At 55.7% G+C, this 24,238-nt stretch overlaps 2 protein-coding genes across 6 annotated transcripts; both read left to right on the top strand.

Moving 5' to 3' along the window:
* Positions 1 to 1,857: 1,857 nt before the first annotated feature.
* JUND (JunD proto-oncogene, AP-1 transcription factor subunit) lies at positions 1,858 to 3,579 on the top strand. Its single transcript, XM_084760267.1, has one exon. It carries the CDS (start codon positions 1,985 to 1,987, stop codon positions 3,020 to 3,022), a length of 1,038 nt encoding a protein of 345 aa, XP_084616393.1. The 5' UTR covers positions 1,858 to 1,984; the 3' UTR covers positions 3,023 to 3,579.
* A 135-nt stretch (positions 3,580 to 3,714) lies between these two features.
* IQCN (IQ motif containing N) lies at positions 3,715 to 24,201 on the top strand. Of its 5 annotated transcripts, none has more exons than XM_084760264.1 (4): positions 7,433 to 7,616; positions 14,427 to 14,548; positions 14,951 to 18,301; positions 23,162 to 24,201. In XM_084760264.1, exons 3-4 carry the CDS (start codon positions 14,972 to 14,974, stop codon positions 24,128 to 24,130), a joined length of 4,299 nt encoding a protein of 1,432 aa, XP_084616390.1. In that variant the 5' UTR covers positions 7,433 to 7,616; positions 14,427 to 14,548; positions 14,951 to 14,971; the 3' UTR covers positions 24,131 to 24,201. The 5 variants fall into 5 exon arrangements, with proteins under 5 accessions (XP_084616387.1, XP_084616388.1, XP_084616390.1 ...); XM_084760263.1 differs by having other exon boundaries at positions 14,951 to 18,331; XM_084760261.1 differs by lacking the exon at positions 7,433 to 7,616 and adding an exon at positions 3,715 to 6,688 and having other exon boundaries at positions 14,951 to 24,201.
* The last annotated feature ends 37 nt before the right edge of the window (positions 24,202 to 24,238 follow it).

The following is a 24,238-nucleotide window of genomic DNA, read 5'->3' as shown; positions in this document are numbered from 1 at the left end:
CTCTCCCTCTTCCCCCTTCCCCCCACCTCTCCCCCCTTCACCTCTCCCACCGCCCTTCCCAGCAAGCAAAAACCCCGGCCCATCAGGCCTGGCGGGCATAATGTACTAATTAAGGGGGGTAATTACCAGCCAGGATTTTTGTTTTGCCAGCTCCACCCTGGGACCCACCTCAGGCCCTGGCAGTCAGGGTAAGAATGTTTTAGGGCCACGGCTGCCCAGAGGCCTGGCACCCTAGCTCTTCTGTCCTTGGTAGAGCTCTCAGGTAAAACAGGTGTGTAGGACCTGTGCCGGTGCCTGTCTGTCTTTCCAGCACTCAGGAGGCAGAGGCCAGAGGATCAGTTCTGAAGTGTAGCCCGAGCTACAGAAAGTCCTGTCTCAAAACAAACCAACAAACAAAAAAACACAAGGTCATCGCAAACTCCCATGCCATTGCCACTAGTTGGAGGTCAGCCTGGGTTATACTTTTGCCTGGTGACCTTTAACCCCAGCACTTAGCAAGATCCAGGCAAGCCAGGACTGTCAAGTGACACCCTCTCTCAAAACACTAAAAATTCAAACAACAAGCCCAAGACCCAAATCCCATGGTGGGATGAGGCGACTAGGCCTGCCATGCCAGCAGCTGTCAAGCTGAGGCAGGGGGATTGCCCTGAGTTCTTGGTTGGCTAGTGTACAGCATATCATAACAGTGGAAATGACACACAGATGGGAAGCCAGGCTCAGTGGCACACACCAGCGGGGAGTTCCGGATGTCAATCTGGGCTACAGACTGAGAGCCTGTCTCACAACACCCCAAACCAGAGCCACGGGGCCGGCTCAGTGGGTAAAGGTGCCAGCAGTCAAGCCCGGGGATCACAGTGGGGAAGAACCAATCCCAGCTGCTCTCAGACCTCCAGACATGCGCATGCACGCACACACTCACAGACACACACTCACATCACACACACAAACGTAAAAACAAAAGTGGGAAATTCAGGCTGAGGTGAGGAGGCTCAGGCCTGCTATGGCCACACTTGGGAAAGTGAGATGGGGGGGGGGGGTGAGATAAAGCTGAGTTCATGCTTAGCAGAGGCTGCAGGATGAGATCCTGTCTTAAAACAACCCAAAAACAAAGATTTAAAAAACCTTTTTAAATTTTCCACCAAAGATCAACAAAAATAACCCCACAACGGCTGGCGGCTGTCCGGAGCCCTGGGTCGGCTGGGGTCCACACAGCCCATCCTCAGTTTCCCCTCGGAAAAGGCAGGAAGTCAGGTCCCACCCTGTGAAACTGACAGCAACTTCTGGGGACTCTCCAAGGGACCCTCCTCTGCCCTCCCCCACCGCGCCGGACACCTGCCAAGCACAGAGTCCAGTCCAGGAGCACTGGCGGGCGCCCAACCCTTCAGGGGGCGTGGCCGCGTGTGGGCGTGTCTGGGGGCGGGACCACGCCGAGGGCGTGGGCTTCTGAGGCCCCGCCCATCACGCCACGGACACATGGACGAGCGCGGGTCGGAGAGATACACGGAAGAGAGATATAAAGAGAGAAGTCGGAAAGGGAGGGACATGGGAGGAGAAAGAAACGGGGGGAGGTAGGGAGGGGGGGACGGAAGCCCGAGCCTGCCCAGCACTCCACGATGGGCGTGTGACCCGCGAGGCCTCGTTCAGCCCCGCCCCCATGACGTCAACCCACAATGCAGCGCGTTGTTGTGCCATGTAGCGAGCGTCGCCCCTGGCAACTGCGGCCGCAGCCACCACGGAGCGAGGGCGTCCGGGCCCCGCCCTCTTATGCAAATCTACGACGTCACTTCGGGCCAATGGCGAGCGGGGGCGGTGAGCTCATCGCGGGGGCCGAGGCTATAAAGGGTGCACGCGGGTCGCGCGGGCCAGAGCGGCCGGCAGCGGAGCCGGGCAGTACGGGCAGCGGACTGGGGGGCGCACGGGGCCCCCCGGGGAGGCCGCGGCCACTCCCCCCGCCCCGGGGCCGAGCGCGGCGGGGGAGGCGGGGATGGAAACGCCCTTCTACGGTGAGGAGGCGCTGAGCGGCCTGGCTGCGGGTGCGTCGTCGAGCGTCGCCGGTGCTTCTGGGGCCCCCGGTGGTGGTGGTGGCGGCGGCTTCGCGCCCCCGGGCCGCGCGTTCCCCGGGGCGCCTCCGACGAGCAGCATGCTGAAGAAGGACGCGCTGACGCTCAGCCTGGCGGAGCAGGGAGCGGCGGGATTGAAGCCCGGCTCGGCCACTGCACCTTCCGCGCTGCGCCCCGACGGCGCCCCCGACGGGCTGCTGGCTTCCCCGGATCTTGGGCTGCTCAAACTTGCGTCGCCGGAGCTGGAAAGACTGATCATCCAGTCCAACGGGCTGGTGACCACCACCCCGACCAGTACGCAGTTCCTCTACCCGAAGGTGGCGGCCAGCGAGGAGCAGGAGTTCGCCGAGGGCTTCGTCAAGGCGTTGGAGGACCTGCACAAGCAGAGCCAGCTGGGCGCGGCCACCGCGGCCACCTCCGGGGCCCCCGCGCCCCCCGCGCCCGGAGACCTGGCGGCCACCCCCGGGGCCACGGAGTCCCCAGTCTACGCCAACCTGAGTAGCTTCGCGGGCGGCGCCGGGCCCCCCGGGGGCGCGGCCACTGTGGCCTTCGCCGCGGAGCCAGTGCCCTTCCCGCCGCCCCCGGGCGCGCTCGGGCCGCCGCCACCTCCGCATCCACCCCGCCTGGCCGCGCTCAAGGACGAGCCGCAGACCGTGCCGGACGTGCCGAGCTTCGGCGACAGCCCTCCGCTGTCGCCCATCGATATGGACACGCAGGAACGCATCAAGGCGGAGCGCAAGAGGCTGCGCAACCGCATCGCCGCCTCCAAGTGCCGCAAGCGCAAGCTGGAGCGCATCTCGCGCCTGGAGGAGAAAGTCAAGACCCTCAAAAGCCAGAACACGGAGCTGGCGTCCACTGCCAGCCTGCTGCGCGAGCAGGTGGCGCAGCTCAAACAGAAAGTCCTCAGCCACGTCAACAGCGGCTGCCAGCTGCTGCCCCAGCACCAGGTCCCCGCGTACTGAGCCCGAGCGCGGGGCGCATGCGCGGACTCGCAGCGGTGGGGGGGCGCCCCGGACTCCTTCGAGACTCGGCGCCCCCGGACTCGACAAGCCGGACCCCTCTTAACTCCGGGTGGGGACCCCGAGCGCACGACCCCCGCCCTCGCGCCGCCTCCTTCCCCCCAGCCCCGCGCGTGTTTCACAAGGCGCCCGGCAGCCCCTTTGTACCGCCGAGGAGGGACTCCAGGGGCGCGCAGCCTCACGCTCTGCCTTTCATCCCCCCCCCCCCCCCTTTTGGAAGAGAGAACAGGAGTGTCCGATTCCGCCCTATTTATGTTTCTACTCGGGAACAAACGTTGGTTGCGTGTTGCGTGTGTGTTTCCTTGTGTTGGTTTTTTAAAGAAACGGGAAGAAGAAGAAAAAAAAAACTACTCCCTTCCCCTCCCCCTCCGCTCTCTCTCTCCCCTCCCGACACCATCCCTCTCTTTTTGTTTGGTTTTGTTTTGCTGCGAGTCCACATTCCTGCTCCGTAATCCTTGGTTCGCCGGTTTTGTGTTTTCAGTAAAGTCTTCGTTACGCCAGCTTGGCTGTCCGCCTCCTTCTTCCCCCGCCCGAGCCGGGGTGGGCGGGGCCTGGCCCGCTCCCTTCCATCCTCCCCCCCCTTCCCTCCCTCCCGGGCGCGGCGTGGGCGCGGGCCCAGGCTCACGTCTGCTGCGCAGCGAGCGAGCGCCACCTAGGTGCACGCAGTCCGCTCGGGTCCAGGTGGCACCCAGACTCCGGGCCCCTGGGCTAGCCTAGGCAGCTTTGCTGGTGTATTCTTTGGGGAAGGAGGGCGTTGAAACTGGGGAAACGAAGTGCAAGCATGCTTTCCTAACCCTTGGGGGGCCTCAGTTCTTGGGAGTTGTCTCCATCCGGGTGTCATTCTTACAGAATGGTGCTGGGCTCGCTGTCTGCTCAATATATTTTATTCGCCTTTGTTGGTTTCTAGAGGTGCCTCAGGCCCAAAGCCTTCTCTCTAAGACCATGAGGAAAGTGGTAACATTTAAATATCTACCTGGCATGCCACCTTCTCCCAGCACCTGCTCCCCCCTCCCTTTTTTTCATTTCTTTTCTTTTGGTTTTGGTTTTGGTTTTTCAAGACAGAGTTTCTCTGTGTAGCCTTGGCTGTCCTGGACCTGGACTCATTTTGTAGACCAGGCTGGCCTCGAACTCTGAGACCCGCTTGTCTCTGCCTCCCAAGTGCTGGGATTAAAGGCTGTGGCACCATCTGAGGCTGCTCTCCTATTTTGAGGAAATTTACTTTTCAGAGACATTGTGCAATGAGCACTTGGCCTGAGTCACACCTCCCTTTTTTGTTTGTTTGGTATTTTGTTGCTTTTTTGTTTTGTTTTTTTTGAGACAGATTCACTCCATGTAGTCTTGACTATTCTAAAACTTGCTATATAGAACAGGCTGGCCTTGAACTCAAGGGATCCCCTGCCTCTGCCTCCGGTGCAGCACTATGCCACCACGTCCACAGCTTTTGCACTGTATTTTCAGTGGTGGTGATAGAGCGCGTAGAGCTTAGAGTACACTAGGAAAGGTCATCCAGCTCAGCCCCAGCCTTCTGCCTTTGAGGGGACATCTGACCCTGGGTCGTGGGATCCAGCCTCTGCTCAGGGAGTCACCATGGGTCCTAAGATCACATGGTAAATTCTAGTGGAGGACAAGTGTACACAGACAGCCCTGCAAGCCACTGGGTACCACTCCTTGGCTACAAAGTCTGTGTTTTCTTTCCTGGCGTCTTTGCTCCCAACCTGCCTGCCCACTCAGAACGTAAGTCCAGCTTGGTGGTGCCGGCCTCATCCCAGCACTGGGGAGGCTAAGACAGGAGGCTCCCCCATCTTGGACCAGCCTGAGCTACAGAACCAGACCTTGTCTAGAAAACCAAAGGCCACTGATGAGAAAGGCCCTTGAGCAGAGGTTTGGAGGTTTCCTGGGTGCCGGGAGGGTTAGCCCATTTATGCAGGATGGGCTTTGTCTAGTCTCAGCAGGCATCTCCTCAGCTGCAGGCACTTAGCATCCCAGCCTGGGTACCGTTTAGCTTTGCAGCGGCCACACGCTCTAACTTGGCCTAACTTGGCGTGTTGTGCAATGGGAGTGTCCTGGCCTTGGCTCCCTCCTCCCTAGTGCTCTTGGAAAGGGCCAAGATCAGTGTATTTGTGTTACAGAGCACCCGCCCAGGGAGGCTGGTTGCGCATACTGTGAACAGCCCAGTAGGAATTTGAACTCTGACTTCTCCCTTGGCCTGAGGAGTGCTGGGGTCCAGTGTGCCAGCGTCCGTGGTGTTCTGCCTTGTAATGCTGGATGGGTCTTTATAAGATCTGTGTTGAGGCGGAGTGTGTGTGTGTTGGGGGGTGGTCTCACTATGTAGCCCAGGCTAGCCTCGGACTCAGTTCTGCTAGCCTTTGGGACTAAAGGAGCATGCTACCACGTGGCCCGATGACGTTTTGTTGACGCTGGGAGTGTGTTTAGTCAACTGATGTGAGCAAGGCTGGGTACAGCAAGCGTGTGTGTGACTCAAGCACTTAGAATGTAGAGGCCGAAGGATGATTTCCAGGCCAGCTTGGGCTACTAGGGAGCCTGTATTAAAACACCAAGGACTCGGTGACAGATTATGCATGCGCCTACGGTACCCAGGCTCTGGGCTCTGTTCCTTGCCAATAAGAGGCTGGCACTGCAGTTCAGGTACATCTCTCAGTTTCCTCATCTGTCACACAGGCTATGACTACCTAGGAATGTAATAGGCTCACCAGAAGTGCTCAGAACAGCTAAGGGGCAGAGGAGAGAGGCCAGGAAAAGCCGCAGGGTTGTGTGGTCTGCTCCTTGCATAGAGACCTTGCTCTGGCAGCCTCTTGGACAAGCTAAGTGGTTCTGGCTTGAGCCTGCTGTGTACAGGCCAAGGTGTGTGTCAGCCTTGGCCTGTGCAGCTGTGACTCATGTTGGATGCTAGCCCAGCCTGGGGAGGTGGCCCAGAACATTGGCTTCACTCCACCTACCCCCTCCCAGGGCTGCGGCTCACAGGCCATGCCCACTTTTTTTTTTCCTCTCCACAGGGTCTCCATATGTAGCCCAGGCTGGCCTGGAACTCAACAGCACCCTGCTATAAACTCCAGTGAGTTTGACTGCTATGGGCCATGTGAGGCTTCGCATGTCTTTTCATGACCTGCCAAGGCATGTGAAGCCATCTTGTAGTCTCAGCAGATAACACCCCCCCCCCCATACACACAACCAGATGGTGACAGACCTCCCTCCAGAAACAAGGGGCGAGGCTGAGGGGGGGTCACCTTTATGTTCAGAGCCCAAATTCTCATTCCGGGCTGTGTTTTTGTTTTTCGAGACAGGGTTTCTTTCTGTAGCCTTGGCCATCCTGGATTCCCATTGTGGACCAGGCTGGCCTCGAACTCACAGCAATCCTTCTGCCTCCCGAGTGCTGGGATTAAAGGCTCAAGCCACCACCACCCGGCTCATCATCCGCTCAGAGCACCTTGTCCTCTGGGGAGAGGGGGAGGGCCCAGTTCCACATTCTAGAACCTTCCCGCTCCATTCCACTGGGGATTGGCTGGAACTCAGCTGTGAGTCATAAAGACACTCAGATAGTAGGGTACCAAGGCCGACCGTTGGGGCTGGTGGCTTCAGCTCTGGGGACAGGTAAGTGGCTTGTGGGGTGCCACTCTTGCCTGTCACCCAGCTCTTGCCAAGAATGTTTATTCTCTGGGGAGCAGGGTTTGGGGTCCCCTAAGCCATGATGTCACTCTATCCGTTGGGCACCAACCTGGCAGGTCTGTTTTTCCTTCTCCAGCACCAAGGTAAAGTGGGCTTGCCGTGCATGACTGGCAGGGAACACAAGGTCTCAGAGATGTGCTCACAACTGCCCCTCGCCTGCCCTGGTGCCTATCCATTTTCTGTTCCCACCCCACAATCCTGTTTCTCTCTCTCTCCTCCCTCTGCACTCTCTCACCAGGTCTTGTATCACTTGGTGGCTTTTTAAAATTTTTTAAAAATAGGGTCTCATGTAGCCCAGGCTAGCCTTGAGCTCATTGTATGTGGGGATGGCCATGAATCCCTGATCCTGCCTCCCACCACATCCAGCTTTGTAGCCCACACTGTCCTGGAACTCACAACACTCCCCCTGCCTCATACCAACATGCCTGATTTTACGGGGTGCTAGTAGCGTCTCACATACTCACTGATGCTCTGCCACAGCTGCATGCCCACGTCAGCTCCTCGGTTCCCAGCGTCTGAGCCCTCTGAGTCGCAGGCACTCCTCCCTGTGATGGGAGCATCACCTCCTGTGATGACAGTTACTGATTGTGAGCTTACCAACAGCCCCTCCCAGCATCTGGGGGTGCCTCTCACAGCCCTGCTCCCACCCCACCCCCACCCCACCCCCACCCCCCCGCACAGATGACTTCTGGGGTTTGAATAAAGAGGATAGTTTGGGCTGCAGGGTACAAAGAATGGGCACTCGGTTGCTGACCCCGTGCTGGCTCGGGGTTGAAGCCAGGGGTGTCTTGAAGACCCGGGGGACACCGTGACCACCCCAGGACTGACGGCACCCCTGGGACCTGTCTTGAAGGTGAGGGCTTGGTGGTCACCCTTGCTCCCTGGACTCAGTGAGCCAGTTTCTGCTGTGGACCCTGTAGTGACCGTGAATAGGTTAACTAACTATAGCTCTTTCACTTGGTTTCTTTTCTTTCATTTTCCTTAGACAGGGTGCCGCTGCGTAACCCAGGCTGGCCTCAGACTCAGAGGTCTGCCCGCCACCACACACCCAGCGCCTTTTACGTGTTCTAAGGCTGAGAACAGGTGTGGTGTGCCAGCGCGGTACGGGAATTCTGTTCCCAGGCTCTGTTTGCTCCAATAATCAATCAATCAGAGGCCTTTGAAAGCCCCCTGTACAGCTGCTGCTGGTGCACTCAGGGCTTGAGAGAGGGCTCAGCGCTGCTCAGGACTTGTGGGTTCCCAGCACCCACAGCAGGTGGCGCTTAGCATCCTGTAACTCCAGCTCCCGGAGCTGTCTGCATTCCCAACGCCCACAAAACCACTTGAGTGACTGCACACGTGTGTAACCACAGCAGTCACACATACATGCTCACAGGTAAACATGTAAAAAAAATTAAATATAGCCAGATGTGGTGGTGCAGGCCTTTAATCCCAGCACTCAGGAGACAGAGGTAGGAGGATCTCTGTGATTTCTAGGCCAGCTGGGCTACAGAGAGAGACCCTACTCACAAAGAAAAACGAATTAAACCCCTCTAATGCTGGTTGTGGATTAGTCTTTTTCTTTTCTTTTTCTTTTTTTCTTTTTTTTAGTCTATCTTTTTCTTTTTCCTTTTTCTTTTTTCTTTATTTTTTTAGTCTATCTTTTTCTTTTTCCTTTTTCTTTTTTTCTTTTTTTTAGTCTCTTTTTCCTTTTTCTTTTTTTAGTCTATCTTTTTCTTTTTCCTTTTTCTTTTTTTCTTTCTTTCTTTTTTTTTTAGTCTATCTTTTTCATACTACCGTTTTTTTGCTTTATGTGTTTTGCGGTTGTGTTATTAGGTGCGGATGTATTTATTGTTGCTTTGTCTGAGTGTGTCTCTTCTGTGGGCATGAGACTTACGTCCCTCAGACGGGAACACAGCCATGACCATACTCGGCTCTCAGCCTGTCACCTGGTGTATTTGTCTTTGTTCCTTTATGTCAAACACAATCAGGTCTTTGTGTTTAAGGTGCGTATTTGGTAGTAAAATTAAAGCAGGATCATTGGTCTGACTATAGTTTATCTATGTAGACAGGGTCTGGGGCCCAGCCCAGGCTGGCCTTGAACTCACAGAGATCCTCCTGCCTCTGCCTCCTCCTGAGTGCGGAGATTGTGTGCTGCCAGGACCGGTCTAGTTTTGTTTTTTTGTTTGTTTTGTTTATTTAAGATGTATTTATCTGTTATTATACAGTACTCTGCCTGTGTGTTTATCTGCAGGCCAGAAGAGGGCATCAGATCACATTATAGGTGGTTGTGAGCCACCATGTGGTTGCTGGGAATTGAACTCACGACCTCTGGAAGAGCCGACAGTGCTCTTAACCTCTGAGCCATCTCTCCAGCCCATTGTTTTGTTTTCTAAATGGTATGTTCTGGTGCTTTACCTGCATGTGTGTGTGTACACCCCATGTGTGCCTGGTGCCTACAGAGGCCGGAAGAGGCCGTCTGATCCCCTGGGACTGGAGTTACAGACCATTGTGAATTCTCCTGTGCGTGCTGGGAACTGAACCCAGGTCTTCGACAAGAACCTTGAGTGCCGTTAACCACTGAGCCAATCTAGCCCTGGCCTAATTTTTTTTTCTTCTTTGAGACAGGGTTTCTCTGTGTAGCCTTGGCTGTCCTGGACTCACATTGTAGACCAGGCCGGCCTCGAACTCACAGCGATCCACCTGCCTCTGCCTCACGAGTGCTGGGATTAAAAGCGTGTGCCACTACCGCCCAGCCTAATTTTTTTTTTGATTGACACGTATTAACTTGTGTGTGGAGAGGCGCATGCGCTAGGTGTATGGATCAAGGGAGAACCTGTGTCATCGGCCTTGGCCGCAGTCACTCCCCACACTGAGCCAGCTCGCGGCTCTGCACTTGTGGATGGTGTGCTGAGTGAGTGAGCGTGCCCTGGACGTGTGCGTTCAGTTCCCACTCTTCCCCACATGGGCACCCGCCCCACTCCACCTGTTCCACATGTGTCCTTGGGACCCTCCAGTAGGCCTTAACCAGTTAATGTCTCCCATTAATTTTTGAAAATCATTTAGTGTTTGTAATTGATCTCTATGGATCTGTACCTTTTAGGGTCTAATTTTTTAAATTTTATTTATTTTTATTTTATGTGCCTTGTATGTCTACGGGTGTCAGATTTTGGAGTTACAGAGAGTTGTGAGCTGCCATGTGGGTGCAGGGATTTGAACCTGGGTCTTCTGGAAGAACAGTCAGTGCTCCCAACCGCTGAGCCATCTCTCCAGCCCTGGGGTCTAATTTTTTGTTCAATTATCTTGTAGCCTAAATAGGTAATTGGATCTCCTCTTTGTTTCCCCCCCCCCTACGGCAATTTGTAATCCCTAGCATGACAGAATGCTTTGTACTTCTTTAAACATTTTTCTAAAGTCTCCGAATCAGAATCAGCCAACAGAATATCACCCATGTAATGGTAAATGATAGATTGAGGAAACTGCTTATGAAGTATTTCTAATGGTCTTCTAACAAAATTTTGGCATAACATTGGGCTATTCAACATTCCCTGTGGGAGCACCTTTCAATGGTATCGCTTCCTTGGACCACTACTGTTCAGTGTAGGTATTGAGAAAGCAAACCTTTCCTTATCCTTCTCATGCAAAGGTATCGGAAAGAAACAATCTTTTAAATCGATTACTATTATAGGCCAAGACTTGGGTATCAGGGAAGGTAGAGGAATTCCAGGCTATAAATTGGTTGGATCACCTTAGTTACCGCTCTCAAATCTGTTATCATCGTCCATTTTCCTGACTCCCTTTTCACCACAAACAGGGGAATTCCAGGGGCTGGTAGACTCTTCTGTATCCTGAGCCTCTAGCTGCTCTTGTACTAGATGATGAAGCTCCTGTAATTTTTCCTTTGTTAAGGGCCCCTGCTCTTGCCACACAGGGCTGTTTGAGATCCATTTTAGGGGCAAGGCTGTTGGCACATCAGCAGTGGCCCCTCTTATAAATTTGGACACCCAGTACCTGTCTGAGTTCGGACAATGGACACAGCTTGCGGTTGCTCCTGATTATTCATTTTAATACCTTCCCAGAAGCACGTGCCGTTTAACCCCTAGCTTCCTCGTTGCTTACCTCTGCGATGGCAGGAATATTAATCTGAGTTCCCCGTTGTTGTAAGAGATGCCTTCCCCATAGGTTTATGGGTATGTGAGCCACACAGGGTCTCAGCTTCCCTGTCTGGCCTTCTGGTCCCGCACACTTAAGCCACCGTACACTTTGTTGTATTTGACATAATTTGCCAATCCCTATAATTTCAGTATAAACCTTCTGAAGTGGACAACTCGGATTCCAACGCTTGTTTGAAATAATTGTGATGCCAGCGCTGGTATCCACCAAACCTTGTAATTCAACACCAACCGTCCATTTGTATTATCAATTTAAGTCTCTGATCGTTAACCATTGTTTGCCAGAACACACGGTTCCCTGTACTTCCGAATGCACCTGTCCGTTCTACTGGAGCAACTTTGCCCTTAATGTAGGGAAACAGCAATAGCTGAGCAATTCTATCCCTTGCGTTAATTTGCAGCTCCTTCTTTCCACATGCCATGATTTTTATTTTGCCTTTACAATCCCCATCTGTAATACCAGGATGCACAATAAGACCTTGAGAAGTCAATCCACTTCTTCCCAGAACCATTCCTACTGTCCCTAAAGGTAAAGGGCTGTTAATACCACTACTCAGTTTGTAACAGTCAACCTGTGGAGATAATATAGTAGATATATCTGAGGCCAGATCCAAGGCTGCGCTGCCTTCAGTAGCATGTATTAGGTCACTAATACCTAATTCCCATTTTCCTGTGAGTCTGTTACTTCTGGACTGGCCTGGGGAATTCAGCTTGTATTGTTGTTGTTGGGGCCCCGAGCTGATGGGCCCTTCTACCGTTTCCCACCAGTAAGATATACCTTGCACATCTCTTTTGGATTGACAATCCCTAGACTAATGTTTCCCTTTTCCACATTGGCTACAATACTCTGGAAGTCTTGGCACCTCATAATCATCACGGCAAAACGTTCCTTGTTCTGCCCTACGAGTATCATTTACTCCAGATTTAGTGCCTCTGTTATTTTGAGGCCTGAAACTTTTAATCTTACAGTTTCTTTGTACATGACCAAGTCTGCCGCACTTAAAGCACCGGGTGTCATGATGTCTGGGACCTCTGGCCATAGCTTGACCTGCTATATTGTTTTGATGTTCTGGGAAGCTAATATTAACTGTCTCTCTTACCCGCTCACCTAATGGAGCTCCTCTTTCCTTTAAGGGCCTGATTGCCCTCTTACATTCCGTGTTAGCATTCTCATATGCCATAATGATTCTCAATGCCTCTTTGGTGTCAGCATCTGCTATTGCTCCGTCTAGCGCTGGTCCCAATCTCTGCAAAAATTCTGTGAAGGCCTCCCCAGGCCCTTGAAATGTCTTAGTAAAAGGAATGGTTGTCTTATCAGGTTCCTCCACCAGGTCCCAAGCTCTTAGGTCTGTAGCGGGACATTGTTCGATCACCGTGTCATCACATTGGACTTGTTGTCGTAAGTCAGCATACCGCCCTTCCCCAAGCAATTGTGCTTTACTAACATTTATGTCCCTTCTCCTATTTTCTTGTTCTATTCTCTCTGCCTCCCTTCGTCACCATGGTAACCACCGCAGCTGTTGTGCAGCTTCTAATACTGCTGAAACCTAACTTTTCCAATCTTGGGGAGCAAGTGTATGCTGTGTGGCCCAACTGTTCAACATTTCTTCGACGAAAGTGGAATGTAGTCCATACCTGATGATAGATTCCTTAAAATGTTTTAAATCTAACATATCTATTGGACTCCGTGCCATCTCATCATAACCCTCAGCTCCACTCTGAGCAGGCACGCGCCTTACAGTAACTGGAAAAGCTGGTGGTGATGGTGTGACTCAAGGGGGTTCCTCTATGGGAACATTTTCCTCCAAAGACTGTTTTGTTTTTCTGTTCTCCTGTTCCTGTGGGGGTTTTTTGTTTTGTTTTGTTTTTGTTTGTTTGTTTTACAGCCTCTCCGCCCCCTTCCACACGCTGGTGCTCTGACCACCTGGCCTGTGGAGCATGGCGGGGCAGCAGTTGTGGAAAGCACACGCTCTCAGTTACCAGGTTTTTCTCCTTCATCAACAGTGCCATTTGTTTTCTATTTCCTACAACCTCTATCTTAAATTTTCTAGTTGTACTGCCAACTCTGCCATTTTTCCAGAAGGATAGAATTACTGACCCTTCTGGTTTTTTGCATCTTATCGGTCTTTCTTCCAAACCTTTTAAATATGTTATTCAGTAAAAAGACAAGAAAAAACAAAAGATTCCGTCTGGGTATAAGACAGGAAAGGACTTTGTAACAGCAGCTACGATTTTGCTGACACCCTGAAAAAGCATTACTATCTCTTGAGAACCATTATCTTCCTCTACAACATTAGAACTTAAGTTACCCATGGTGCCCAAAGCATGTTGGCTCAGTTTTCTTTTGTTTTTCTTTCTTTCTTTCTTTCTTTCTTTCTTTTGTTTTTTGTTTTGTTTTTTTGTTTTTGTTTTCCGAGACAGGGTTTTCTGTTTTTGTTTTTGTGTGTGTGTGTGTGTGTTTTTTGTTTTTGTTTTGTTTTGTTTTGTTTTTTTGAGACAGGGTCTCTCTGTGTAGCCTTGGCTGTCCTAGACTCAATTTGTAGAATAGGCTGGCCTCGAACTCACAGTGATCCACCTGCCTCTGCCTCCCGAGTGCTGGGATTATAGGTGTGCACCACCACGCCCGGCAAGTGCGCTACCACGCTCGGCTGGCTCAGTTTTCTTAACCAATATATTTCATTACGAACTAATTAACCGAGAGCACCTCACTTATAACCCGACTAACCTAAACAATAGGAAAAGGAGATTAAAGAATACAATAACAAAACCGTAAGGATATCAGTTCCGAGGAACAATTCTCCTGGTGTAATCAGCAGGATTTCTTCTGCTGGAACCTGGAGTAACCAGAACCCAGATCCTCAGCCAGAGCCCAGAGCCCCGAAGCCTTCCCTTGAGCAGTTCTCTCTAGGAGCATCTTGAAGTGGAGCGATGAACAGCCAAAACTATCCCAAGTCTCCAAAGGCCCCGCCTCCAGTTCTGGCCTCATTTATATATCTCCTCCCAGAGTCTGTTCACAGGATCTTTTCAGCTGGCAACAATCAAGCTCCCGTAAGCACGAGGTGGTTTGTCTTCTAGTGGATTAACCTTACCTGTTCTCTCATAAGACCGTTCCCCATCCCACACTTGGGATCATAACAAGAACAAGTAAGGGTGAGCTTATTCAGCAGTAAGTCTCAGAGGCTAAAGGATTCTAGGCCTAGATTAGATTATGTGGAGGCTAGAAGCTTCCGTGACTAGGCCTAGGCCCGCAGGAGGCAGTGAGCCTCTGACAACAAGTGAGCCAGGAGAATAAAGGTTACTTTTGCCCTAATCCCTGTTATGCAGACACCAAGTGCAGGTGCTAACCATCAAGCAACACTGAAGTTGTCCTGGGCCCTTCCTGTGGGGTGTCCTGCCCCCTCTGTCCTCTCCAGTCTGTCCAGCCCTACCCTGCCCCTCACCATCCTCCCCGCTCCATCTTCATCTTTGCCTGGCATGAGTCACAACCCCTGTCCTGTTGCTATTTCTGACAGAACCAGCCCAGAGCACTGCTGTGTACATTTCTTGGAATGAAGAACTGAAGGTGGCCTCCTCTTACAGGCTGGCTTCTGAGATCACACCTTCTGCTCCTTTTCCAACTCCATGACCTTCCAAGGTGAGGGGAGATGGCTGGGGCTGCCCTGAGGAGCGGGGCCCTGCCACACAGGTACATCGTGCCCAGGTTATAGGTCCAAGGGCTGCTGGGTAGTGTCCCCACTCTCTGCACCTGCTGTCCCGCAGAAACCCACTGGTGTCCCTGGATTGTGCTTTCCTCTTCCCCCGCCATGCAGTGAGCCACCCACTTGTCAGCACACTCACCCACCCATCACTTTCCAAGCCCCAGCCAACCGCCCACCACCCTCCCCATGCACCCAAGCACCCACCATCCGCTCACCCATCAATCCTTCCATCCGTCAAGTCAACCCACCCACCCTCCTGTCTGTTTACCCATCCCTTTGTCTGTCTGTCCATCCCCCCTTACCCACCACACCCCACCCTGTGGCCCCTCCCCCCCCAGGCTTTGCTGCCCCACTCAGGAATGGCATCAACGCAGCCGGCAGCTCAGCTTCAGTTCCTGAACCTCACGTCGTCCTGCCTCTCCCGGCCTCAGCCGAGCCCAGTTCACCAACAGAAAGTGGCCAAGCTGTGTCCTCAGACCCACAATGACTCCCATCTGCCCAAGGAGCCGCCGTCAGCATCGCCATCACAGCAGGTGCCTCGCCTGCGGGCGGTGGTGGAGAGTCAGGCCTTCAAGAACATCCTGGTGGACGAGATGGACATGATGGTGTCCCGGGCGGCCACCGTCATCCAGGCGAACTGGAAGGGCTACCGGCTGAGGCAGAAGCTACTCTCCCAGATGTCAGCGGCCAAGGCCATCCAGGAAGCCTGGCGGCGCTTCAGCACACGCCGACTGAGGCACTCCAACAAGCTGACCATGAGGAAAGCCAAGGAGGAGGAGGGCGACATCCCCTACCACCCGCCACAGCAGGTGCGCTTTCACGCACCCGAGGACCAGCCACCCGTCATGGTGAGTAAGAAGATCCAGTTCCCGTCCTCCGACAACTTGGTCCCCTCACACGCCCCAGCAGCTCCAGGTCCCTGTGCCAGCAGAGTCTCCAGAGGTGGCCTCCAGCCACAGCAGTCAGTGACCGGCAGACACACAGGTCCCAAGTATCAACCCAGCATCGTGACCAAGACTGTCCGGAGCGCCAGTCTGATCAGACATTTGGAGGGGGACAGCGGGAAGAGTAGGCACGTGCCTTCTAAGACCATCAAAGTGGGAACCCCGGATTCAGCAGCATCGGGGAGATATGGATCCCTGAAGACCCAGGCCCACGCTGAAGCAGGTGTCCCGAGGGCCCCACCACATCCATATCCAGTCAGCAAGACCCCTACCAAGGTGTCTGCAGTGTCTGCTACCGCCCCTAAATCCCCAGCTGCAATGCCCACGGCACCGAAGGGCGCGCCACTGACGTGCCCCACGTCCCCAGGGACAGCCATGAAGATGCAATCACCAACCTGCCCGATTCCTCCAATGACCAGGCCCCTGGCTCACGTGCGACCCAACCCTTCCCTCTCTAGCACCATTCCACAGGTGCGTTCTGTGGCCCCCATGGCCAGGGCGCCGCCCCCAGGGTCTGCCGTGACCTCCACAGGCAAGGCCTCACCACGCTTGGGGGCTCCCATCAATAAGGCCCCAGTGCAGACTGGCCCCGGGCTCCCGGCAACGAAGACCCTACCCCAGACGCGTGCAGTGACGAAAGGTCCACCTCAGACATGTGCGGTGTCCACTCCATCTAAAAGCTCCTCCCAAGTGAGCCCCCAGGTCAAGCTCTCAGCCCAGACGCGCCTGGCAGCCATAATAACTAAGACCCCAGCTCAGCTTCGCTCCATGGCTGCAGTGCTCAGGACTCTGTGTCAGGTCCCTGTGGCGGGAGCCTCAAGTCCGAGGGGTTCACCACGAACTTCGGTGACTCATGGCATGGCCAATATCCCATCCCAGGTCCACCTGAGCATCCCAAAGGCCAAGGTCACCGTAAGCAGCAAGCAGACGACAGTCATTAAAGTGACCTCTCAGTCACACTTGGCCAAGGGGAAGGGCAGGTGTGGCCCTCACGGACATCCAGGCCCCGTGGCTTTTAAGTCTCCAGCCAGGTCTCCATTGGAAGTAGAAAAGATGAAGCCTGGGCCCCCAAGAGCCCCCAAGAAGGAAGCATCTCCCAGGACTAATGCAGTTGTTTCAACCAGGGCTCTGTCTTGGACAAAAGTGACAGAAGACAGCAGCAAGCCCCTGCCTCAGACCCAACAGAAGGCAGGGATGGTAAAAGTTCACTCTAAGGTGTGCATGCCTGAAGAGATGGGTGTGACCCTATCCCAGGCCCAGCTGGCTGCGCCCCTGACCAAGACCTCCTCCCCAAAGCAGCCACCCCGACCCCCGCCATCCTCACCCCTCTGTAAAGCTGTATCCCCCAAGTCTTGCATGTCATCCGGGCTGGCCACTGGCCCACCTGGAGGACGGTGTCCACCTGGAGGTCCCTCTGCTGCCCTGCCTTCTTCGACACGGCCTGCACACCTGATGTCACTCCCAGCCCAGCCCCAACTTTCTGGTGAGCAGGCCAGACCTGTGTCTCGGGCTCATATGGCCACGCCGTACCCAGCTGTGGCCTCCCCGTTGGCGTGTTCCCTGGGGGTGACCTTTGTCCCGCCTGAAGGACACCTAAGAGCATGCCCACCCACCTCTGCTCCCGAGCACCACGGGGCGACAAGAAGCTCATCTCAGCTGCACCCCTCTGCCGAGCATGCGAAGACCGCAAACAGCAAAGCCACCAGGACCACGGGCCAGGTCTGTTCGCCCACTAAACTCAGCAAGGCTCCATCCCTGACCCAGCTCATCACATGTCTGGCCAAGGTTCCACCGCAGGTCCATGTGCCCATGGGGCTGACAAAGGCCCAGTCTCAGGCTCAGCTGGTAACCGAAACGGCCAAGTGCTTCTTGGCTGCCCACGCTGCCACTGAACTCAGCAGCAAGCCCCAATCACAGGTCCTGAGCACTTCCAAGGCGTCTGTCCAATTGTGGCAACATTTTGGGACACTGAGCACTGGACCCCATGCTGAGCCAGGTGACAGGAGTGTGGCCCAGGCCCAGCGCCATAGCCATGCACAAAACAAGACCACGCAGAACCCACAGTCACTGGCCACAGATACCCAAGGCATGCTGGGAACTCTGATGACTCCCACCGGACACCCTGTGTGCAATGCAGAATCCTGGGGTGACAGTGGACGGGCACAGACCCCACCCCCGCCCCCTTCGCCCACCCAGTCAGTGTCCTGCCATGAAGACCTGGCGGCATCCATTGCAGCCTTGTGCGCAGACCTGGTGGCCATGGTGGGCTCCCCCGAGGACCTGCGGGCACTCCTGGCCAAGACACTTTCTCAGGGTGAAGTAAGGACAGCACTGAGCCAGGCCCTGTCCCGGGAGGTCCTGGGACCTTCTGTGGTCAAGGCTCTGCCTCAAGGCATGCTGGGAATGGCATTGATGAAGGCTCTGTCATGGGGTGAGCTGGGTGTCTCCCTGTCCCGGGCCCTGTCTCGCGGTGAGCTACGTCCGGAACTCAGCAAGGCCACACAGGGCAAGCTGGCCGAGGTCCTGCGCAAGGCCTTGACAGAAGAAGAGAGGGCCACGCTTAGCCAGGCGCTGTGCCAGGGAGAGCTGGGTGCTGTCTTCACTCAGTCCTTGGCCCAGATGGCCCAGAGGACAGGCGCCTTCTCCAAGGCCACCTCGAAAACGGTGGGGAGTCGGATGACCACAGCACCTGCCTCAATGGAGCTGACCTACAATGGGAGCCTTTCAGTGGCGTGGGGACCTACGGTGGGTCCTGTGCAAGCACGGTGTAGCAAGGTCAGGCCACTATGGGAGGGCTCGCCCTGGGGACAGCCCAATGAGATCCTGTTGGGGAAAAAGGAGGGGGCCACGTTGGAGAGGCCACCCTGCTCGCCACGGTCCCCCACAGGTTCCTTTTCTAGAGGGGTGGTCACCAGCACTTACCGGTGTCCCCTGGTCATGATGCCCACACAGTTCCAGGAGCTTTACCTGAGGCTGCTGGATCTTGATACCATGGCATGTGGTGAGGGTCCCCACGTCCCCAAGAGGCCTTCCCAGCAGCCACCTCCTGCTCCGTGGCAGCCACTTGTCGCCAATGGTGCAGGCCCAAGCAGTGGCCAACCACCAGTGACCAGTAGCACAGGCCCAAGCTCCCATCAGCCACCTGTGGCCAGCAGGGTGTCCTACCCAGGGATGTCATTCCGAGACGGTAGCTGGGCAGCCAGCAAGTACTCAGGCGGCGTGAGTGGTGGCAAGTCTCCCACGACCCAGCGGCCCTCCACCGCCTGCCAGGGCAATGTGTGTCAGTGTCCAAACCAGGGGATACAGAAAGTGACTCCCTGTGGCCGTTGCTCTCCCAAAGTCAGGAATCGCAGCCCATCGCCCAAGGAGATGGTTTGGCAGGTCCTAATGTCAGGGCACAGACTAGACAATAAGGAAAAAGCTGCCGTATCGAGAACCGTAGCAGGCGAGCAGCATGGTAACCAGCCAGGACCAGTGTACCTAAACCCTAAGCTGCAAAGTGTCTCCAGCAAGCCCACCCCCAAACAGGAGAGGCACCCCCAAGCGCCCTTGACCCCATCCCGCCCCCAGACTCTAGCCACTGGTCACCACGTGTCCCTTCTGGATGAGTTAGTGGCCACACTCCCTCAGCACCCGCAGACCGTGCTAGCCAAGAGCTACTCGGGTAGCTCTGCAGCCTGCGGCCAGGCGAGCAGTGGCTCCCACAGCTCCCTGCCGAGCAGCGGCTACTCAGCCAGCTATTCCACATCGTCTAGCCTGCCTCCTTCAGAAGTCCTAGAAGACTGCAGGGAGGGCGGCTTGCGGGACCCCAAGCCAGTGTTGAAAGAGGCCGAGAAAGCAAAGCAGAGGCCCCAGGGGCAGCTGCAGAAAACACGGCCTGCTGCTCTCCAGCGGCCACCCCTGGGCCTTGAGCCTTTCCTGTTCCATAATAGCACCAGCTTTGCCCTTAATGTCCGCTGGGACTCGGATAGCGAGTCTGAGTACAGCAACTGTGATCTGTCTGTGGGGCTGACCCAGGACACACCTGCAGCCCAGCATAGGAGGAGCCAGGTCCGTGCCAGTGACCAGAAACCGAAAGGAGGGGTCACTGGGCTGGATCCGGCTGGTGGGAGAGTCCCAGGCTCTTGCCAGGCACCTGAGGCCAGTGAGGGATCTCCGTGCCTAAGCCAACAGTTAGAGGTCACGAGACAGCATCCGAGTTCATCTCATCCCGCAGGGTCCACTGCTGTGTCCCCAGTCCTTGCCCACCCATCGAGGGACAATGGGGCATCTCCAAACCTGACAGAACCATTGATGTATTATGGGTCACCTACAAAGTTTAGTCAGCCATTTTTCTACTATGATGGGTCTCCAGCCTATGCCCAGCAACACCTGGCTTCTGGAATACCCTCAGACTTTATCCAGACACCTATTACTAGCCTAAGTAACCAGGCAGCAACCACCATGGCATCTTCAAGCCAGGCCCACGCACCCACCACTGTCCACGGATCCCCAAGGCCCACTCAGGTTTCTGTGGGCAGCTGGCTGCCACCTGGCTGCTGCTCCATGCCCACACAGGATTCAGGTCATACAGACTCAGTCCCGACATCTGTAGCCGCTGGGGTGTCACCAAACTTTCTCCAACCGTGTGTGCCCTACAGCATGCCTTCACACTTGACTCAGCCTTGTATGGCCACAGTCGTAACCCCAAACTACGTGCAGCCACCCCTGACCCACAGTGTGTCTCCAAGCCTAGCCCAGCCTTTTGTGGTCAGTGTTATGTCCCCACCCCTGGCCCATGTATCTCTGGCCAACAGGGCACCTCCAAACCTCAGTCAGCCAACCACAGGCAGCAGTGTGGTCCCCGGGGTGCTCCAGGTGCCCCTGCCCAGCAGGGCTCCCCCCAACCTGAGCTCCCCATACTTGGCTCCTAGAATATTTTCTAACCTTCCCAATGTGTCTGTGGCCAGCTTGGGAGCCCTGAGCCTGTTGCCACCCGCCGTGGTGTGTGGTATGGGTCACGGGGTCAGCAAGCCAACTATGGACCCACAGCAGCACATACAGGGAGACAGCAGTACAGCTCAGAACCAGACCTCCAGGCCCAGTCCGTGTGCAGTGAGTACAGCAGGTCAGCCATCTCTGGGGATCTGTGGCAGCCCAGGGGACAACCCTCTGATAGATACCAAGAACCAGCCCATAGCTCAGGATTCCACTGTCCACTCTGAGTCAACCCAGGCCAGCAAGGGGTCCCCAAGCCCCATGGCTCAGCCCACGCCTGCCTTATGCCAGCCTCCTGTGGCTTCTGCTGAGAACAGTGGCCTGACTTTAGGGGCCAGTGTGCCATGTCAGGCTTGGTTCAGGGGCGTAGGCCCAGGAATGGCCCAGGGGCCTCTGGCTACAGGACTGTACTTAAGTGTATGTCAGGGGGCCAACCCATCACCCCCCATGGCTGCCTGGGTCTTGCCAGCAGATGTCCACTGGACTCAAGAGCAGGCTGCCGTGGCCGCAGGTGTGGCCCAGGGCCCGTGCCCAGCTGCAGTGCCCAGTGTGCAGATCCCATCTGAGCTCTTCCCAAACCAGCTGGGCGCCAGCATCCCTCAGCCCTGTGCCCAACTTCCTGTCACAGTGGACCCCCAGCTCCTTTCTGCGACCACTGTGGTCCCACCCAGTTGCCAATATGCAGGTCTAATTATTCCTGATGCAGCAGTGTGCGCTGTGGGTGCAGGCCTGGTCCAAGGTTCTGTGGATGGAAAGGCGCCCTTGGCCCTGGTCCCCAAGCCCATGGTTGAAAGTGAGACTCTCAACCTTCAAGTGTCTGTGATCAGGGGTGTAGACAAGAGCGTTCCCCCAGAGTCCACAGCAGATGGCGTGGCCCAGAGTGTCCCCTCAGAGTCCAAGGCGGGTGGCTTGGCTCAGAACCTGCCTCCAGAATCAGTCATTAACAGTGAGACTCAGAGTCCCCACAGAGGCCCTGTAGTCTGTGGTGTGGCGCTCAGCCTCCCTCAAGGTTCTGCGGCTAGCGGTGTGACCCCCAGTCAACCTCAAGAGACTGATGATGGGGAGAAGTTGAGGCCGGCAGTAGACTCCTCACCAAGCTCCCACGCTCAAGGCCACCACCCGAGTTCTGTGGCCAGTGGGGCAGGCCCCACCGTGCCTCTCAATTCTGTGGCAAGTAGCGTGACTCCAGGGTCCATGCTAGTCGGAATCAGTCCGCGTCCCTATCAGGCACAGTCTTGGAAGGGTCCCCATGTCACCAGCCTGTCCATGTCACCAGAAGCCCAGAGAGTGGCTCAAGACCCACAACCCTCGCCCACAGTTTTTTCAAGTGACCCACAAGGTAGCCAAGACCCTGGGTTGGCAAAGCCTGTGGCTATGGACAACCTGACCCTGCCAAAGACAGGACAAATAGATGCCACGGTGTTTAGCGGAGAGTCTGTCAACCCAGGGGCGGGCCTCTGTGCCCCAGGACGTGAGAGGCATGGACCTCAGGGCCTGGCAGCTGAAAATGTTCTCAAAGACCAAACAGTCTCAAAGGCCCTGTTGAGAGAGGAGGCTCCTGGCCAAGGCAGCAATGCGACCGCTGTCCCTGAACAGGGTATAGGCAAACACCCCACAGCCAAGAGCATCACCCCCGTTCAGTCCTTATCCTCAGAAAGCAACAGTGGTCCCCCCAGCCTCCCCCCTGTTCTGGGAGTCCGGAGCCTGGAGGAGGCACCTGTGGATGGTAGTTCAAGCCAACCCCTGTCTTCTAATGCCCCAGTGGCACCCCAGGTGAGTCCTGGTGGTGCCAAGACAGCCAAACCTCAGGACCACAGCAAGGGTTATCACCAAGAGCCCCGCACTGTTAAAAAGCCCGCCCCACCCTACCAAGGCAGCCTTGTCTCAGAACTTCTAGAAAGTTCCATTAACAGATTAGCCCCCTCTCGTCCCCTGACACCAGTATCTCAGGTCTCATCAGACAGTCACAAGCAGTCCTCAGGGCCACCCACGGTGGGCATCAAACCTGCCATCCGTGTAGGGGATGGGAGGGGACCGAAGGCATGCCTGAGCGTTCGAAAGGTGTCTCTGGGCTATGAGTCATCACCAAACGGCTCCCAGAGATCCCTTAACAAGGCTCCCCAGGACACCAGACATGCTGGCCAGCGAAGAACAGTGCTGGCCCCCACCTCACACCAGGGCCAGAAGCCCTCTTTTGTCACAGACCCCAGAGTTAGCTATAATGGGGGTTCCCTGGCCTCCAGCACGCCCCATGGCCAAAATGTTGAGTATATCACCAGCCCTGAAACTGGCTATGATGGGGGCTCCCGAATCCCCACTGCACCCCACGGCCATAAACAGCATGCCACAGTCCCTAAAACTAGCTCAGATCGGGGTCCCCAAAGAGCCCACACCTTGCTCAGTGGCCACAGACTTCAACATATCAGGATGCCTAAAAGAAGCCTTGGTGGGCATTCCCAGGCCCCCAAAACTACACCCTACATCCAGAAAGGCCATGTCACAAGCCTCAAAACTATCTTTGATAGGGGCTCCCAGGTTCCCACAGCACCCCATGGCCTCAGACCCCATCCTGTTACACACCCTAAAACTGGCCATAATAAGATATCCCCACCCCCCACTGTACCCCAGGGCCCTGTGGATGCAGGCCTGGCTTCTAGCCAGTCATGGAATACCAAAGTCCCCAACACATCCGTCAGAGGCACAGCACGCGCTGGGGCACCCCAAGGCACGTGGCATCCCAGCCGGGGCCACGAGCCGTGGGACCCCTCGGGTGCAGAGGCAGCAGCGCTGGACCGCAAGCCCTCGGCCGAGCTGCTGGTGTCGGTGTGGGCCATGGAGAGAGTTGTCGCGCAGGCTGTGGTCACCATCCAGGCGTGTGCACGCGGCTACTTCGTGCGCCGCACCGTGAAGGTGTGGCACCACTGGGCCACCATCATCCAAGCTACTTGGCGCGGTTACCGTGTGCGGCGGAACCTGGCAAGGTTGTTCAGAGCCACCATCATCATCCAGGCTGCCTGGCGCAGCTACTGTATTCGCCGGGCCCGGGCCTGCCAGGTGCTGTTCCCTATTGCGTGGCTGGAGCCCCGTGGCAGAGCCCAGGGGGACTTGGACACCAGGAACAGCTCGGAGCATCGCTGCTTCCTGTCTTGTCAGCCAGACATCTGCAGCGTCTGCCAGTCCCTGGGTCCCCGCGTAGCGAGTACACCCAGTGTCGTGATGCTCGTGGGGTCTGAGCCACGCACCTGCCACGTGTGCGGCCACACACTGTCCACGCGCGTGGTGCAGGGCTTTGGCCAGGGCATCTCAGTCCAGGCTGGCACTCGGCGGGCCTCTGCGCGCCATCAGAGTCCCCGAACGACACAGCAACACAGAGCAGCCACGGTCATCCAGGCGGCCTGGAGGGGCTACAGGACCCGCCACCAGCTCAGACAGCAGCAGTCGGCCGCCAAGACGGTCCAGGCCACGTGGAGGGGACACTATACGCGAAGCTGCCTCACCACCGATGCGCTCCTGGGAAAAGGACACCCGTGGAACCTCTCCAGAAGCTCTTCACAACACACCTCAAGGGCTTATTCTCTGCACTGGCCTAGAGTCTAGGCTCCTGGCCGTGGGCAGAGACACCATGGTGGCCATGTGGCCCCATGACTCTTGTGAATAAAGCATGGTACAGCCTGACTCTGGTCACGGGTCTTGAGTTAAGGGAGG

The sequence above is a fragment of the Acomys minous genome (genome assembly GCF_964271855.1).
Source record: "Acomys minous genome assembly, chromosome: 15".
NCBI lineage: Eukaryota > Metazoa > Chordata > Mammalia > Rodentia > Muridae > Acomys > Acomys minous.
The sequence above is the reverse complement of the archived record's forward strand: the minus strand, read 5'-3'. Positions and strand labels throughout refer to the sequence as shown.

Excerpts from the sequence above, each read along its gene's own strand:
- JUND (XM_084760267.1), top strand. The coding sequence starts at position 1,985 with ATGGAAACGCCCTTCTACGGTGAGGAGGCGCTGAGCGGCCTGGCTGCG.
- IQCN (XM_084760261.1), top strand. The coding sequence starts at position 14,972 with ATGGCATCAACGCAGCCGGCAGCTCAGCTTCAGTTCCTGAACCTCACG.